Below are 18,720 nucleotides of genomic sequence, written 5' to 3' on the forward strand. Positions count from 1 at the left end.
GCTAATTGCGCGGTTTAGATTGGTCAAATCATCCTGCCCTTGGGGAACTCGTAGGGTTGTGAGATCTTTGTACGAAACTAGGGTTAGAGCTAATTAGGATTTAATTTAATTTGAACAATTCCAATCTGGGTTGAAGCGGAATCGTCGCAACCTTTTTGTTTTGGGATCCAATCAACCAAGTAAACCGGGGGATTCTTAACGCCACCGTCAAAGATATTTCGAACCGATAAAGAATTTTCGAATTCCACGATTAGCGTTGGTCGTGTAGCACAAACGTGGACCCACTACCCCACACTCCGCGAAATTATTGCGGCATCAAATACGTCCGTCGATTCCGTTTATGGGTGACAGAGAGCAAATGGGGGTACAGGGTAATACAGTGAACCCAACCAATAAAGCTTATGCACCTGGCGTACTCTGAAACTTCGTTCTCCCTCTGCTGAAGACGCATAGGTGAGTTCAGAGAGGAAGGAGATCGTTTTCAGTATCGATGTATGGCTCGTTCTGCTTTGGATGCCTCTATTGTTAGTTCTACAGCAAAGCTTATGGCGTTATTGGACCTAAATGAAGAACCGAAAGAGGTAATCCTTTCTTTTCTTTTTTCTCTTCTTCTTCTTTGATCTTTACCCTCATCATTTGTTTTAGGATTTGCATATACTGATTTTACATGAAACAAAGCTTGAGGGATCTTCTTGTGTTGGTTCCTTTGGACTTCAGTTTTTCCCCTGTTGAATCCTTTAATATCTTTTTCTTTTTAAGTCTTTTAAAAACTGACTTATTATAGAATTATACTGTTGATACTCTTATTATTTTCTTTGAATTCATAATGTAAACCTGTAAAAGAATCGATCTTTTTTGAGAAGAGAAATTAAAAAAAGAAAAAAAAGAAGCTAATTGGAGCAAATCGTGAAGTTCTTGGTAATATTTATGCAGTCATTGGATCCTTATAATGAGTATCTGTATGAGAGAGGTCTTTGGGCTTTCTGTTACCAGTTTTCTTCCCGGCCCTCTTTCCTGTTAATTTTACCAAATCTTAGTTCTAATCTTTTTTTACTTCTTATTTCCATTTGTATTGCCTGAATTCATTTTGTTTGGTAACGTAGAGGTCGAAGTTTAGCTGGTTATTGATCAGTAGGATAATATTGCAATTTGAGAAACTGCTAGTTAGCTGTTGTTTCAAATTGTGGATATTGTTTGATGTAAATTTCAGTGTAAGGTTTGGTGTTAATTTTTTTTCTTCTTATTTATTATCTTATTTTATTTCCTTTCAAGTAACTGTTGCAGAATATGGATGATGTCGACATTGATCTGGCACTGGATGTTCCTGACACTCCGGATATATTTGTGAGGAATGACATGGTAGGTGATGAGAAGGATTTTAATTCACCAGTTGCTGGTAATTCTGAATATTCTGAGTTGCTTTATAGAGGGGTCTCCAGTAGGATGAAGCGCCATGGCATGGCAATCCCAGAAGGTAGTAACAACAAAACACTTCATCCTCAGTCACGGAAAGATCTAAGTGTTCACAATATAATTGAGCTTGGCAGTTCGCCCATTGTCAACTCATTAGGCAACACTTCTGCTTCCAAAAATGGTCATCCAGAAGGTAGTAACAACAAAGCACTTCATCCTCAGTCACGGAAAGATCTAAGCGTTCACAATATAATTGAGCTTGCCAGTTCGCCCATTGTCAACTCATTAGGCAACACTTCTGCTTCCAAAAATGCTCATCCCTTTCGGACGCTGGAACACCATAATCCACAGTGGGAGTCTGAACCTTTTGCACAGCCTAAATATGCAGAAAATGTGCCTTCTGGTTCTCATAGTCATGGAAATGATAGAGCTAATCTTAGTGCTGACTTTTCTGGCAATGCTGAAGAATCCGCATCTGATGTCAGAATTCTAGATCCAAGTAATAACAAAGTGATAGATTTGATGAGCCCAGAAATCTGTCCATACTCTATCAGGGATAGAAATGCAAAAAGGAAGATGGCCATATGGAACATTAATTTAGATAAAGGTAAGGGCTTATGTGCTGAGGTTCCTTCTAGAAATTCAGCTTGTGTGAACAAGAATGGTGTTCTAAATCTGATGGGTCGACGCCAGCATACTGGGAAACCTGAAAAGGCATGTATGGCTAAAGAGGCAGACATAGGCTGGAAAGCTGTCAATGGTTGTTCATCCTTATATGATATTGCAAATTCTCCAAGAGCACCCAGCAATGACTACAATGACACATCAAAAATAGACATGCAAATTATCAATTGTACCCATGATTCTAATCCAAATACCAGAGACTTGCCAGTATTACCTGTGCAGCCTGCTAGAGCAGGAAAAAATCTCTCTTCATCTAATATTGCAAGGGCTAAGCAAGCTTCTGAGAACCATGGTAATAGTTTGGTTAATGGTGAGCAGGCTGATGTTGGTGGAGTGATCTCCAATGGGGAGACGTTGTCGTGTCGAACAAGCATTGTTAGATCTGATTCACGTGGTAGATTGGGTAATCATAAAGGAAAAGGGGTGCTGAAAGATGTAAGTATGGCAGAAGAGCAAAGTGTGGAAGGGATGCAATTGCATAGCAGGTACCAATTTATTGGTATTTCAGATTGTCTTTGGTAGCTTTTTACTTTTTTCCTTACTAATGGATATTGAACTGCAAGCGCTGACTTTTCGTTTGACAGTACAATTTTTAGGACTGCTTTTGATTTTTGTTGAATAGGTTTCTAGATGTTGAGTGTTGAGGAACTTCTTCCTTGTACTCCTAAGAGCTGGATTCTGAAATTGCACCACAGCTAAGGCTAATCTTGGTTGGGGGTATTTTTCTATAAGTAGAGCAGTTCTATTAAATTTATTAGTGATCTGCTGGTCATATTTCCAACGTGGAATAATCCTATTGGGATGCATTCCACCAACCTGTTAAGACTTATTTGGGAACAGTCACTAGGTAGAACAAACCAGAGTAGCATGTTTATGAAATGAAGGTCCAAGATCCTGATCTAGACAGAAGATGGTTGAAGGTAGAGGACTGCCTGCTAATTAAACCCTTCAAACCCCAAAAGTCTAATTGTTGGATACTTGATAAGGAATCATGAAGGCTTACTGAACATAAAAACTTGGGAAATTCAGAAAATAGTAACTTTCAAGGACAGAGATTTGTCCGTCTAGTGATCTTTGATTTCCTGTTGAGTGTAGGCCAGACAAAGATTATCAGGTTATCTTAATTTCGATCCAACACAATCAATGTTATGCTGGAACTACTATTGAAATCTCGGACCAGAATAGGATTGCCCTTGTGCTTCACAGGGTCTGAAATTGAGAATAGATTCTGGATAGAATTGGTGACATGAACTAAACCCAGGACCACCCAATGAGGGCCCAAAGGGTTTACCAGCACCCTACAGCACTACCAGCAACCCCAGTACTTTTGTCCAAGTATAGGGGTATTTTGGTAATTTTCCCCTTTTTTGAGTTGAGTCCACTGAGGGTCTAGCTGGGTCCAGCACATTACTAGGAACTAGATCTACTTTTGATTTGCAATTGAGTGATTATTTGGTGTTTTGTTGAAGAGTCCTTGTCTAGGTGAGACTCCTAGTTGTGTTGGAATCTTGTAGTTTGAGTCTTCTTTTTACTGCATATCCACTCCTAGAATCCTAATTGGATATCTCTAGGGTAAGTTATGATGGAGTCCTTGTTTACGTGAGAAGTTGTTAGTCAAATCAGAGGCATCATTAAAATTAGAAAGTTTGAAGTCAATTAGGTTTCCCAGTTTGAGTCTTAGTTTATTTCTTCTTTTGAGGCTATAAATAAAGCCTCCATTCTTTGTGTTTGCAAGTTGAATTGAATAAAATTTCTGAGTTTGGAGAAAACAAAGTTGTGGGCTTCCTTGGGAGGTCTACGGTGGATTTGAGTGTGCATTTTCTTCAAGTTCCGCCATTGTTCTTCAATTCCAGCAGCTTATCTCCTTTCCCAAATATGTACAGCCCCTCCCCTCCCCATTCCAGCCCCCCTCTCCTTCTTCCCTTACCCAACCAAGGCCTCCCCCACCCTTCCCCTCTATCGTAGACGCCCCCAGCCCCACCCAAACCCTTGCGGCACCCTTAGAATCCCTCCCCTTCCAATTTTAGTTCATTCCCTAACCTCCAATAACCCTAAATCTTAGATATAGCCCTTCTCCTTCCACTTTCTTTCCCTTTCCTTCTTACCTAACCTGCAGCAGTTTAGTAAACCCAAGAATTTTACCTAACCTTCAAACACCTATATCTTCCCAACCCCAACTCCAATCGCCTCACCCTCTTAGGATCAGCTTTCCCATCTGCTTACCCACACTCGAGACCAGCCCCACCCCTTCCCAAGAAACCTAACCTCAGTAGGACTCTTTAAACTTAACGTTGGAAATCCAATTTTAGGGTTAGGGTTCCTAAGATGGTTTCCCTAAAATTAAGGATTTGCCCAGGATAATCTTCTTTTAAACCAGCAAAGTAATTATCAAATCTGAATGGGATGGATAATATTGTTGAATATAATTGGGATCTAATTGTGTAGGGTTTGGATAAAAATGGGTTTGCAAAACTAAATGAGGTGATGGGGAAACTTTAAGGTCTTAACAAAACCTAAGACTGGATGGTTTATTTGTAATAAAGATATTGGGGGGGGGGGGTCTAGGAAGCTTGCGGTTGGGTGTGTGGAGGGATGCTCTTGGAATGGTTTTGCGTTTTGGGTAACAGAAAGTGGAAGAATTGTTTTGGGAAATTTTATGGTTTAACAAATTCTAATGGGGGAAAACTTTGGAGGGAAAACAGTACAACTTGTGGGATTGGATGAAGATCTTGGGCAATCTCTCTTTCATGTTTTTTTTTCCCTCCTGCCGCAAGTCAGTATGGGAAGGAGAGGGCCAAAAGGGATAGAAAGGGGGAAGGTTCTAGGGTGTCATAGGGGCTGGGGAGGTTGCTGCCAGTGTTGCGGCAGCAAGGGGGAGGGGCTTGCAATGGGCTGGGGGGGGGGAAGGTGCTGGGGTTGCTGCGAGTGAAGGGGAGGGTGAGGGGAGATGCTGCAATGGTAGTTAAGATGGGAGTAGGGGGCTGGGGGTAGTTTACTTGTGAAGCTGCTGGAGTTTAAGACAGAGAACTGGAAGAAGAGTGCTAGACTGAATGTTGGTGCTGATCTTTGAAGAAGAATCTTAACTCTTGACTCAACTGTGGCCCCCTCAATAGGAACTGCAATCCACAACTCAATTAATCTTTGTTCAAATAATCAGTCTTCAGAAATTACAAAGAAAGAATAGGCTGATTTATAACCTACTAAAAGACTTTATCTTAATTGGGTTTCCTTTATAGATTAGGTTCCCCTCACAAAGAATCTCAACCGTCCAAATAAATGTTTAACGATCTAATGGAATCTCCTTGAAAATATATTCCCCTTTAAGTCTCAAATACTAAAGGAACTTTTCTTGTAAGTGAAGACTGATAAGGGTCTATCGTTTAAAGAAAGAATCCCAATGACTCAAGAACTTATCTGTGACTCAAACTAGACTCCTAACTTACCTAGACTCTGAAAATTAATTAGGTCTGGGATGGACCAAACTGCCCCTCTTGTATGGTTTGGCCAGCCCTAGGTGTGCCACTTTGGAGTTGCCTTGGGGCCCACTCCGTGACTCCAGGGGTTTGCAAGGGGTTGAATTCTGGATCACATCACTTAACCTAACTCAACTAGGACTGACCTAGACTCATCCATTAACCATAACAGTCCCTATCCTAAGCCAACAGAAACCTGAACTGTATTCCTAAGGCTTAAATCGTATAAACCCTAATCTGAAATTATTTTGCAGCAACCACTAAACCCTATTGACCCTCCTACTTAGCCCCAAAACCCTGAAAACCAATTCAAACCCTTAGTTTCAGATCTGAACCTTAATTACAGGATAGTGACAAGCCCTAAAACCCAATTCCCTTTGGTGCCTGGCTGAACACTTCCAGGGCAATTCCTTATCCCTTTAAACTCTAATAATTCCTCCAAGAAATCTCTTATTACTAGCATACACAGCCTTAGAAGACTGCCTTCAAGGTTTAAAGTATTGGTATCGAGTATCGTATCGGTCAGGTGATTTTAAGAGACGTATCGTCCTGTATCGAGTATTGTATTACTCTGGCTAATGTATTTTAGTGTAATTCATTGGAGAGACGTATTGAGATGTATCGTATCGGTTGGGTCAAATATGGATACGTATCGGCTAGTATCGTATGGTATTCTGGGATACGTTAAACCTTGATTGCCTGTCCCCAGAGAGGGGTTCTTGGAGTGAGCTTAAATCTTGGGCGACTTCCTTACAAGCTAAATCCTGGAATTTGGTTCACATCAATTGGTCTAATCCAAGATAATATTAATAGCAGCAAATTTAAAGAACCGCATCAAGTAAGTTTCAGACAAGAATATAGTGTTTCAGGATGTCCGGAAGAAGACACATTTAGGATCTGATATGTTTGCAGGAACTTGAAAGGATGAAGTATTGGGGTCATATCGTACTTCCGGTTTAAGGGTTAAACCGCTACTAAAAACACAATCAAAACAGAGACAAAAAAATTCCAGATTTGGGAGAAAATTTATAGAATTAAATCAGCAAGTCAGATCAGGTAGAAACTTAGCCGAATTCTCCTCATGACTTTGCTGAAAGTCTCTGTTTGATCCAATGGCTGTCTCTGAACTTATCATTGGGATTCCTGGTGCACTATGATTGGTGTAATATTGTCAATCTAGAATCCATGTTAAAGAATGGATTACAGAATTAAAGCAGAGAACCAACATGTAGTATTAATTTCAGTTCAATAGAATAGAAAATCTCACCAATCAACAACTTGGTTGGGGCATTCTGCCTTCATAAAAATTGCCGAGCCCATTTCCTTCATGTTTCAGTTTTTATTTTATTTTATTTCATTTTTTTTTGGGGGGAGGGGTGGTGGTGGGGTTGGTTTACCCTATCGTGTGCCTACCATTTCACCCAGTTTCAGAGCGTTGGAAATTTCGGTGATCATCTGCACAGCCTCAGAATAGGTGTTGTTGGCTGTGTTGCTGCATCAGTGGTGTAGACTACAGGCAGGACTGTCAGATTAAACTTTTTGTCTTCGAGAGCAATCCTGCTCAAGTTAGGGTTGGGTCAAATAGTTAAACAGACTAAGCAATTGAAAACTGAATATGGAAGAATGCATTCTGTTGAAAATTTCTGGAAATAGAAGTTAATTCAAAACACCCTCAATTTAACATTCAACAGTGATAATTGGATTGCTGTATTTCGGAAACTAAATCTGGAACGCAGGAAATAAATGGCAGAACAGTTCTTTAGTAAAGCAAAAAATAGTAAGAGAACACTTGGGCTTCCCACTTACAGGTGTTTGCTGGATTCATATCAATCACCCCTTGATTTTGCATGCAATAGCTTACCATGCAAAGGAGTCAAGAAACAACAGCTTTTAATCAAAACAGATAGTGGGTGAAAGCCCTCCTGCCCTGCCACTGGCCTGCACTGCTTTGTTTATAGAAATACAGAGAGTAGTTAAGCTGGGATACCCCCTAGCTGACTTCAAGAACTTTAGCCAAATCCCTGTTAATGTATACCTGGCCTTCAATAGGGGTTGGACCCAACTTAAAAGACTCAAGGACAATGATTATATTTCTGAATTCAATTGGAACAGAGGAACCAATGGTGCATCCAGGACTGACCAGAAGCATTTTTTAGACAAAAACTAATAGACTAAGCTTTAAAAAAAGGTCCAAGCCTTGAAATAGGCTGGGCAATGCTACGCCTGGATAGTCTTGGACCTACTGCCTGTTATGTCTTCGATATTGCATCAAATCACCACCAGGTTTGAGCTGCATCACCACAGTCCGAGGACAGTTTCACCACTGACCAGAAAAGGGGAAAACCCAATTTCTCAATAAATGAAATCATGAAACCCATGTGAACAGTGGCTTGCCTAGAATGAGCTTTTAAAAATAGAATCCAATACACAAAATAGAGATAAGAAACGTCCTGCTGCTCCTGCATAGGGAAGAATTGGAGCCTGTTAGTTTAGAGAAAAATAAAAGAAAATAAAATAAAATTAAGGAATGATGCCAGCTGGAGAATAAAACAGGTCAGGCCTGACAGAAGAGCTCGTCCTAGGTGTTTCCAGAATTTTCTGCTGGATTAGTTAGTTGGCTACTTCAACATAATTTAAGTTGTGAAGTTTTCCTAGTTAAATTATGTATCCTTTATTAATTATGCTTTGTGAATAGCAATAGGAATATTCCATATTTAGATCAAGAATAAACTTAATTCTCACAATTGAAGTTTTCTTTTCTGCAACTAGTTAAATGATTCAGCCATGGTGTGAATCCTTCATTATCTCTTCTTCTCTTATTATACTCTTTTTTCTAACAATCAAGATACTGGTTTGATGTCCCATCAACTGGAGCTACTGTCTTTTTGGATTTCAACCTCTGGTTTGCTTAGATATCATCTCTGGATCTTTTATTAATCACTGGTCTGTTGAAATAGGGATTCCAGAAATTGATTACGGTTAGAATTTGATTATCGACTAACCAGTAGTATAGATTTACCAATGTTAAACAGAAACTGAAATATAATTTAGTTAGTTAAAGCAGAGGGTTTTTTTTTTTAAGAAACCTCAGAATTTAGACACTTTTATCAGGATTTCAAGTTTCAATTGAAAATCTCAAAATTGATGCAAAACTGAAACCAGAACTACTGAAAACCCTTCAGGACGGACATTGTAGTAATATTGAACAATAACCTAGATATAATAATGATGTTTCAGCATAACAGAAGATAACTTCATTGCTTAAGAACTAGAACTACTGGTCCGAAACAAACTTTTAATTGATGGGTAAAAAGTATCGAAGAAAAGAAGACATAAATCAGGAACGACAGTTGATTTGCATTCTAAATTCGTATCAATACCCCAACCTGGAGCCTACCTGGGTTGCTCCTGAATCCAGGAGCTGAAACACTCTTGAATCCCACTGGAATAAACACACCTTATGTCCTGAATCCCATTGATGCAAGTCTGACTACACAGACCAAAACAAAGTGAAGTCTTCTCATTAATATGCCAAAATTTTTGTGGAGAGAATGGGCCTTATATATGTTAAAATGAGAGACTCTAAGGAAGACTACAACAAGGCTGGACTCAATCCAGCCTAACTAATACACTTTAACAACCCCCCCCCCCTCCCAAAAAAAAAACTACTTAATGCATAACCCAACCTAAGGCATACATCCACTTAAATAAGCCCACCTCTGTGTTTTATCTGCATCAAGAAGTTTGATTTACAGTGGTTGAGTTTACAAGTATGTCTTCGTAATTCTAGCATGTAAAAATTTTGTCGATCAACTATGCCATCCTACGGCAGTCCTATAGCACACAAATATTGGTTTGACTTTCATGTCATTGTGAAAATTTTTAACTTTAAGGGTGATTCATTTTCAAACCTTATTTATGTAAAACATTCTGTTTTTGTGGCTGAAAGTGCAGTATTGTGGTTTCTTAATTTATATTCTGAACTGTGGGATCCAATTGTTCTGATGGCTAGTCTCACATTTTACTTACGATTAACTGAACACTTCCTTGCTGCCATGGTGGCATGCTTACTGAAAGTATGACTTATTTTTGTAGAGGATTCCTGTTGTTTTCTTTTGTAGATAGCTTTCTTATTTTATATTCTGGACTGTGGCAGCCAATTGTTGTGATGGTTAGTTTCACATTTTTTTTACTATTAACTGAAACACTTCCTTGCTGCCATTGTGGCTTGCCTACTGAAAGTTTTAAACTTATTTCTGTAGAGGTCCTGTAAATAATATGGAGGAGGATAGTGGATTTGGAAATGGCTGTGGTAATGCTTTCAGATACTTTGATAGTATTGGTGGTTGGAGAAACTTCCGTAATCGTTCCAAAATGGCATCTCTTCCACCATTTGATGTGGTTGATTATCCTTCTAGGAGTGGTTGCAGATGTGTTAGCAGAATAGAAGGGGATCATGAGAGTGTGGTAGATAATGGCTCCTCGACCGACCTTGTTGAAGTTAGTGATGTGTCAGCTCTTCAGCATAATCCTACTGCAATAGCTCAATCATCTTCTAGTGATTTGTCTGAGTTAGCCAGAGAAAATGGACTACATGGACTACATGGCGCAAACAAGCTAACAAAATGGCAGAAGAAAGAGGGCTCAACGAGCAGTAATATTGGTGCATGCTCTACATCATCTGCTACTGATTCAGATATTTCTTGTCTCCCGTCAGCTGTAGATCCTCTTACTTCTAGATCAATTAGAAGAAAAAATCGTCATCACCGTGGCAACCCAGGACCACTTATAGTGATTGACGACTTTTCTCCTGAAACAAGAGGTGGCAACTCTTTAGATATAAGTCGGTTGGTTGATAATGACTCCGTTGCTAGAGCAAGACAAGTGGAAGCTGATGAAATATTGGCCCAACAGCTACAAGAACAACTCTATTCTGAGTCACCAGGAGCTCTTGGAGAGGTTTGTTATTTGTACTTAGTGGTCATGTTATATGATGTTCAGCCGTTCTTTAAATTCTGAGCCAGATGCATTCCATATTTTACTTGCCCATCTACAGTTGGATGCAAACATTGCCTGGGCACTACAGCAGGAGGAGGAAGCCCGGCCTGCTTCATATCGTGGGAATCCCCGTTCATCACATCCTGTAAGTAGGCTTTTCTGGGTGTGAAGTTTTCCAATAAAATGGTAGTGCTTAAAATATCTTCTTCTGTTGAGCTTCCCCTCCCCCCCCCCCCCATTTTTTTTAATAGCATATTGTCTTGAATGTATCATCATATCCTTATCTGTTGTTAGTCATTATTATGGGGAAAAAAAAGTCTTGCATGATCCTGTTTGGAGGGGCTTCTCTTAATTGTTCACCATTTTGGAGCCCCATTGATGGTTGATCTTGAAACCATTGGATGGATGAGGACCTCTGGGTAGTCTACATGTTAAATTTTGTTGCTTATTTCGAGCATGTGGACACCCTCTAAATGAGACTCTCTCATGCATTTTAAGCGATCAAATCATTGACAAAAGGAGTTGGGATTTGAGGTTGGCCATCTATAAGTTCCGATCACAAATCAATCAAAATCTCCACCATTTATGGGATCTTCTCCATAAACATCCAAGTATTGACTGAGTTTGACCTTTTGATCATGCCATGTGGTGTAATGCTTTTGAGTTGAACCTTACCCAAATCATGGCTGATTTGGACAATACAACCATAAAGACTGAGATCCAGCTACGTTGGGTTTTAAACTTTTAAAATAACATATAATATGAATATATAATCAATTATATATATTATATATAATATAAATATGCAAACGTTAGTGTCATTGTGTCAATTGTCATCTGTCATGTTTTAAAATATAAAAAAAATAATACCTAATAGTCAAATCATGTCTCCCATAGTCCCACTCGTCAAGTCAAGTAAGAGATGTCGGTATTTGTTTTATTTTTTTATTTTTTATAATTTTATGGTCTTACATGAACCACGTGTGTGGTTCACGTGGTTCAAAATGCATACACTGTTCATCTTCCTCCTCCATCTTTGCTTGAAAGTCATTGATGTTCCATGGACGATGGTGTTGCAACTTGCAAGTCGGCTTGTGTCGGTAGTATTATCGCCGGAAATCGCCGGTTCAGCGAGATATCACTGAGAAATCGGCGGTATCCCGCCGATATTGTTTTGCCCCCTGGTTTCGGTTTGCTAGGGGGCGAAATCACCGAATTTCGGAGAAAAAAAGTTCCGTGCTTCTAAGGCCATTTTGAAAAGATCCTTCTAGACAAACTATGTAAGAAACGGTGCCTTGTTTGGATTCTTATATTTTAATTAGCTTTTCAAGACTCTTGTATAACCTGTAGCTGAAGATATTAATTTGATTCTTGTTTCATGCAGAGGGACTCATCAATGTCTCACCTATATAGACAATATCCATCTCAATCTTTCCAGGATCTTCCAGTTGGATCAGCAAACCGTGCTCGACATCCTAGTTCTGCAAGAACAGGGTGGTTGAGGAATAGAATTCGCAATCAGTCTCCTACAGTTTCATCTTGGGAAAGGAATTTTCAGTTTCCCCCAAATATGGATTTTGAGATGGTATTAATTCCATAGCTGTCTATCATCCACTTAATATGTGTTGGTATTTGAAAATTTTAATGTTAGATGACATTTTAGTTTTGTATATGAAAAAGATAATATTAATTGTAAACAAAATCTGAGTTCCTTTGTCAATCTTTGTGTGGGGATGATGCAGTTAAGATATAATTGATCCTAGAAATACTTCATTTTGGCCCATAGATTAGTTTAGTGTGCTTTGGGCTTCATATCTTTGGGTTTATCTATGCAATGGGCATGTCTTGTGGGCCCATATTTGATGTGTTAATTCTGTTATTGGGATTTGGTGTATGGATAACATTATCTGTGGCCCATTAGTTATTGGTTACTAAATTATCTGAGGGGGTATTTCTTTCTAAAAGGCTCATCTTATTGTTTTTGGATTTCTACTGGTGTGAAATTTAGATTGACTAGACTTCAGGTTGTTTGTTCTTATTTGAACACTGTAATCTGTTCCCATCAAATGGTTTAAGAAGTCTGTTCTGAAATGTATTCCCCTCTTTTTGATTGTCTTTTCTTTCCTTTCTTTCCCTCCCCTCTTTTCCTCCCTTGTTTCCTGCTAGTGGTAGATTTTCTTTCTTCTCATCAACCTTTGTTTGATGTAGCCTCATAGGATTGAGGGCCAGTTCCGGACCTTAAATCAGAACCAGCTCGAATCAGAGACTTCTAGTATGCGTTTGGTAACGTTTCCGTTCTAAGAAACCAGTTCTTATGCAAAACCGTTTTTAATGTTTCTGTGCTAAAAGACCGTTCTTTAGTTGAAAATGGGCGTTTGATAAATCCATTCTGAAAATATTTTTAAAACACTAAATAGAATATGTTAGTGTTTTTTTTCTTTTCTTTTTGGGTTGAAAAATTAGTTGGTGTTTGATAAACTTGTTCTAAGGCTTCAATTTGAACCAATTTTATCACTTCTGTTTCTGTTCTTTGGTAAAAACATCTTTTTTATGTTCTGCAAAAAGCGTTCTTTAGAACACTTTTCTGACTGGTCCGTTCTTAAAGAACAAAAGAACGAACCGTTTTATCAAACGCCTCTAACCCGTTCTTCCGTTCCCAAAGAACAGAAGAACGCTAGAAACGTTTTTTAAGAACGTTATCAAACGCGCCCCTAGGGTCTTGGGGTTTCAAAAAAGAGAATTGGGTCTTTAGTGTTTCCAGTTTTCAGTTTGGGTTGAAAGTTGATTCAAGTGAGGTGTGGGCTGAGGGGTTGGTTGAGTCCAAAATTGGATCAATTCTGATGGCTGGATTTAGTTCCCAAATTTATAAGCAGTTGAAAATAATTAGGACTCCCTGGTCAATGGGGTTTTGATGGGAGTTGGGGGCTGGGCTTTGGGTCGAGTATAGGCCTATGCTTTAAAAATGAATGGTTTTAATCGTTGAAATAAAAGGAATTGGAGTAGCAGGTTCTAGGGTTTTAATGTGGAAGCTTGGGTTCTATTGTTCAGTCAAGGGTGCTATTAGTTCAAGTGGGTGTCCTTTAGGGGAAATCGTTTACTAGCATTAGGGATAAAACTTCTGGTTAAAGAAGAAGATGGAATTCAGGATGTGAGGGAAGTTGCTGGATCTTTAACCCCAAGTGGCCTCCTTTTCCTCTGATGTGATATTTAAATTTAAGATGGTCTTCATTTGTAAGGGCAGTTAAACTTGAAATGGACACTTGCAATTTAGGATGCTCCTCATTTGTTAGGGCAGTTAAACTTGAAATGGACACTTGCCCGCTTCTGATCACTCACTGTTTAGGATTGTTTAAGGACATCTGTGAGTGGAAAATGTTTTACTATATATATATATTTTTTTATTACTGTAAAGGAAAATCAAATGCATGGATATTGCAACCAACATGTAGACTTTGTATTTTAAATAGAAGGCGGAATTGATTTTATAAAGTTATTTATTTGATTGTAGGTTAAAAATTGGAATTTTCTTCATCTTGCAGAGAATTCATTTATTGGAACAATTGGAAGCCACTGTTGGCAATAGCCATGGCATGAGACTGGATGGTCACTTATTTCAACGTGATTTCAATGAGTAAGCATATTTTTAATTATGAATTAACCTATAATCTTATGGCTTCTTAAAAGTTTTTGCTGTCTTAACTAGTGAAGGAGAATTTTAGACCTTTTTGGCAACTGGATTCATGATATAATGTCTGCTTGAATTGTCTCTAAATTCATTTACTTGGATACATGTATTCCCTTCTCGTATGCTTTTGATTAATTTAAAGGAAGAAATCCTTTTTGTTTAAAGGTCTAAGAAAGGTTGAGCTTGAATCTGTTGAAACACTTCATTGTTCACACCCTTTGAGAAAAGGAAGGGAGAGCACATGGTCTAATTTAAACTTGTAAGATTTGTGATTTGAAATTGCAAACAATTGTTGTGTGGAAAGTAAGACTCTGTTTGATATCAATTCTGTGATACCGTTCATTCTTTTTCTTAGATGTGTAGTTCAGAACGAAGAGTAGTTGTTTGGCTGCATTTTGTAATCATGAAAGTGAAATAATTTTAGAGGAAAAAGAAAATAATAATGAGAATTTTTTTCTCTGTATATTCTTGTCTATCTAAATGAATGGTCATCTAATGGCAATGAACACATAGGAAAAGAGTAGCAGGATAGGGTGGGGAAAAAACTGAGCTTCTGAGAGATTGCATGGAGTGTCAGTGAGGTCACCAGCCATGATAGCAGAAAGAGTAAGGATTGTGGTTGCTATCAGGCTTTATTTGTTGCTGGCTGTGGAGAAAAGAGAGTAAAGGCTATGGAGCTATGTTGCTGCTGTATGCATGGCCAGGCAGGGCAGGGGTAATGGGTTGTTTTGCAGCAAGAGTTGACAAGGATCATGGAACAAGAGAGTTGTCTCGTCTCCCACTCACCCCAGCCGAGCAACTCAAAGGGAGTTAACCCATGGTTGCTGCAGCAAGAATGCTACTGTCCAGCTCTTCTGTTCTATATTTTACAGACTTCCTCAGAAATTTGAGAATGGACTTAAAAATCCATTCTGAGAATCAGGGTGGACAGACAGGTATCTTGAATGGGGATAGTTTTAGGGAAGATTTTCAGACAATGAATACCACCGACACCTTAAAAGTTCTAAGCTCTTCATCAGGGACAAAATAATCTCTTGGTTGATGGTTCATGAGTGTGCGAATTTGTGCTTGAAGCTTTTCTAATGTAGTTCTGCTTATGATGGCGGGCTTTTTAATTTAGTGTCCACTTGACAGATGTAATATGCAGGGCACATTAGGGCTGTGTTTGGTTGGCAAGAGATGGGTAGAAATGAAATGAAACATAAATTGTCATGAAATTTGGCTGTCAATGGAAAAGAAAAGGAATTAAAGTTTTTGTGTTTAATTTACCAACTAGTTTGGGGACACATGGCACCTCACTCAGTGACAAATCTCTCTGGATAAGTAAGATTCTTGCAAAAAATGGCAGGCCTTCTTTTTGGGGATAACCATGACATTTTCTCCAGTTATAAGACAAAATTCAAAAACTCGCATACCATGTTTCTTGCCAAAATGGCAGGAATTTTTTTTTGGGGGTCTATTCTGACATTTTCACCACTTCCAAATCAAAATAGAAAACTGCCAGAAGATTCTACCATCTCCATTGTCAAACCAGCAATTTGAATGTTTTAATCTGTGGGACATTTATAAAATAAAGTGGTTTTTCTTGTCGTTTCCATTCATCCCTTTTCAACGAATCGAGTGTAGCTTAAATGGAACTTCTTCCTCCCCATTCTTCGCCTTTTTTTTTTTTTTTTTTTTTGGGGGGGGGGTGGTTGGGTGAGGCTGGGAATGATGGGTATCCTATGATTCCTATCATTGTAAGAAAATGTAAAGGTAAAAATCCATCTGCTGAAAGGTGGACTGCAGAATTACAAATTGAGAAGTATGTCTAACGAGAATGTTGTCTATATTAATTATTTGTCTTGATGAAACTCTTGATTGATAGAAGAGAAACCTCCACTGCTCTACACATGGGTGAGAGTATGGTTCAGATACTGGTCTTCTTGTTACGAGTTGCTTTGCACATGAATGTAGTATTCCTCTGCAATATCTGTTGGTGAAGGAAAAATAGTTCCATTTAATTCATTTAATGAACTCAGTGAAAAACATGGATGATTTTCACTAAAGGATTGGATGTTGATATATAACCATAAGCTGAGATATTCTTCTATAAGTTTCAGCCTTTGACAATCCATGGATTATTTTAGGAGCTCAGAGTTTTCTTTTTTATGGATGGAAAGGTGGAACCACGCCATCTTGAACTTTTTTGTTCTTTTCACTCCAACACCTATATCCTTATTGATTCAATTTAATCTGGTATGAGTTCATAATTTGTGAAGAGTTTTGAAGGAAGTGGCTTTTAGTGATGTATTGTTCTGTGTGTTATATTTCGTGGAATATGCTATGAGTCAAAAGGAAGAAGCGCTTACAAAACACAAGAGTGATCAAAATTATGGTTTTTGTTTTTATTAAATGCTTGCTATAATTTTTATCTTCACCCAAGCTTTCCGTCACTGCAGTCAGTCAGTGGTTGAATATATGAAAGAGGTTGCTAGCTTCGCTACAAGTGTATCACTAATTTTGCAGTTTTGAGTTCCCTGTCCTTGGGTGATGCAATTTTTAAAATCTACTTTTAGCCCCCTTATTTTAGGACTAAGAGGCGATCCTAGTCCTCTGGTCCCCCTCTTTTTGAGTGTGAATCTGCTTGTAGATCATTTGTTGTCTGAATTGCATTGGCATAATTTTGCTTGTCTATGTATTTGGGTGTTTTCTCGTTTAGGTACTTCATTTTTCCTTCGCTCCTTTTCATTCTCTGGGTACTTTATTGGTTTGCCTCATATTGTTCAATTCAATGCATAAAGAATATATTAGAATGATTCTTCCTGGAAAATTTGCTTGCAAGACAACCGACTCTCTCTCTCTCTCTCTCTGCGTGCTGAAAATTTTTTAGTTATCTTAAAACATCTGAGCTAAAAGGTGGCTGAATGTCACTTCTTTTGGTGTAGAAATGATTATGAGATGCTTTTGGCCCTTGATGAGAACAATCACCAGCATGTTGGTGCATCTGCGATTCAGATTAATAGTTTGCCGCAGTCGACTATCCAGGTAACTTATTCTTTTATTATTGAGTTGTTTTTTATTTTGATTTTTTTCTTTCTCTGTTTGGTTTTGATTCTATTATTTTCTTTTTTTAGCATTTACGAGAGACTGAAACTTTTGAAATTTATGTAAAACATTTGAAAATTATGTCTCAATGATAAAGCCTGCAAATTTCTTGCTATCAACCATTATCCTTTGTTTCAGACCGAGAGCTTTGAAGAAGCTTGTGCGATCTGCCTTGATACTCCAAAAACTGGAGAGATAATTCGTCATCTTCCTTGCTTGCACAAATTTCACAGAGATGTAAAACACTCTTCTTTCCAAGTTGAGAAAAATACTTCCTGATAAGAAATATATATTTGAACATCTAATTTAGTTACTTCTAACTGCAGTGCATTGATCCGTGGCTAAGAAGGAAAAGATCTTGTCCAATTTGCAAGTCCAGCGTCACTTGAGGCTTTGGGGATTGAACCTGGTGACTCATGGGTTCTTTTTTATTGGCTATTGTCTGTGTGAAACACTGCAGCTGAACGTCAGCTTCCTCCGCCGGAGTCTCTATACATTCGCTTCTCCTCCCTCTCCAACCATTTGTTATGTTTTCCTCAGCAAATTTGAAAGCCTTTATGATCCCATCTCTCTTTTCTTCTGTAAACCAAATGACTTTTGAGATTGAACTAAGAAGAGAGAATAGAGGATAATCCAAGCCAGCTAGTGATTCGTTACTTAATTTGTGGTGAGCATTAACTGTATTATTAATGGAAAAGCTCGTGGTTAATCTTGAAAGTTCTCCGCATTACAGGAAAGCTCGTGACGGCATTACATTTCTAGTATTATAAAAGCACCAGTACCAACAAAACAAAAAAAAAAAACAAAAAAATCAAATCTCTACATATTCTATCCGCGTCAGCTACTTTTAGTGAATCATTAGATGAGTACTTCGATTAACAAGTATAATTAATTAGTAAAGTTTCCTGCCATTGCCATCGTTGCACTCCAATTAAGCTGAAGAAATTTCTTATCAACTTCACAGAGAAACGCTGCTGAAAATTCGTGTCTATAGAGACATGATGGAGGTGGTGAGATGTTTGGAGATGGCTCGTGCAACGCGATAGAGCCATGAAACGTTTCTCCCAAAATCACTCTGTTCTCTTTCGGAGAGTGTTGTCGTTCGTAGGATTCCATCAATTTTTACTCCCATCAAAGCATATAGTGGAGATTGATTTCTGTGTCTACGGTTTCAATGTTCAAGTGTCGTGGGCTATTGCTTTGATTACAATACCACACTGTTATCAGGCTCAGCCCTTTGACTTGGGACCTATTTGGAGCTGTGGCTACTAACAACCTAACCCAATTTATAACTACTGGATTGTTGAGATCACTCATCATCCTCTGGCAACTTTAATTGGTAGGTCATATAATGGAGGTGCTCTCTGCTGGCACAAGCTA

At 38.5% G+C, this 18,720-nt stretch overlaps 1 protein-coding gene across 4 annotated transcripts; it reads left to right on the top strand.

The window, feature by feature from the left end:
• The first annotated feature begins 51 nt into the window (after window positions 1-51).
• Window positions 52-18,317, top strand: LOC149009819 (uncharacterized). Of its 4 annotated transcripts, none has more exons than XM_089163978.1 (10): window positions 53-581; window positions 1,285-2,582; window positions 9,833-10,529; window positions 10,627-10,713; window positions 11,953-12,153; window positions 12,777-12,851; window positions 14,108-14,199; window positions 17,181-17,280; window positions 17,479-17,577; window positions 17,667-18,138. In XM_089163978.1, the coding sequence occupies exons 1-10, from the start codon at window positions 495-497 to the stop codon at window positions 17,727-17,729; spliced, it is 2,799 nt and encodes a 932-aa protein (XP_089020104.1). In that variant the 5' UTR covers window positions 53-494; the 3' UTR covers window positions 17,730-18,138. The 4 variants fall into 4 exon arrangements, with proteins under 4 accessions (XP_089020109.1, XP_089020104.1, XP_089020107.1 ...); XM_089163982.1 differs by having other exon boundaries at window positions 494-581; window positions 1,273-2,582; window positions 17,667-18,317; XM_089163983.1 differs by lacking the exon at window positions 17,479-17,577 and having other exon boundaries at window positions 52-581; window positions 17,667-18,316.
• The last annotated feature ends 403 nt before the right edge of the window (window positions 18,318-18,720 follow it).

The sequence above is a fragment of the Hakea prostrata genome, chromosome 7 (genome assembly GCF_041222555.1).
Source record: "Hakea prostrata isolate BN-2017 chromosome 7, UWA_Hpros_2, whole genome shotgun sequence".
In the NCBI taxonomy this organism is placed as follows: domain Eukaryota; kingdom Viridiplantae; phylum Streptophyta; class Magnoliopsida; order Proteales; family Proteaceae; genus Hakea; species Hakea prostrata.

Coding starts and splice junctions, on each gene's coding strand:
- LOC149009819 (XM_089163978.1), top strand. CDS start 495: ATGGCTCGTTCTGCTTTGGATGCCTCTATTGTTAGTTCTACAGCAAAG. Junction 2,583..9,832: donor GGGATGCAATTGCATAGCAG/GTACCAATTTAT, acceptor TTATTTCTGTAG/AGGTCCTGTAAATAATATGG. Junction 10,714..11,952: donor ATCCCCGTTCATCACATCCT/GTAAGTAGGCTT, acceptor TGTTTCATGCAG/AGGGACTCATCAATGTCTCA.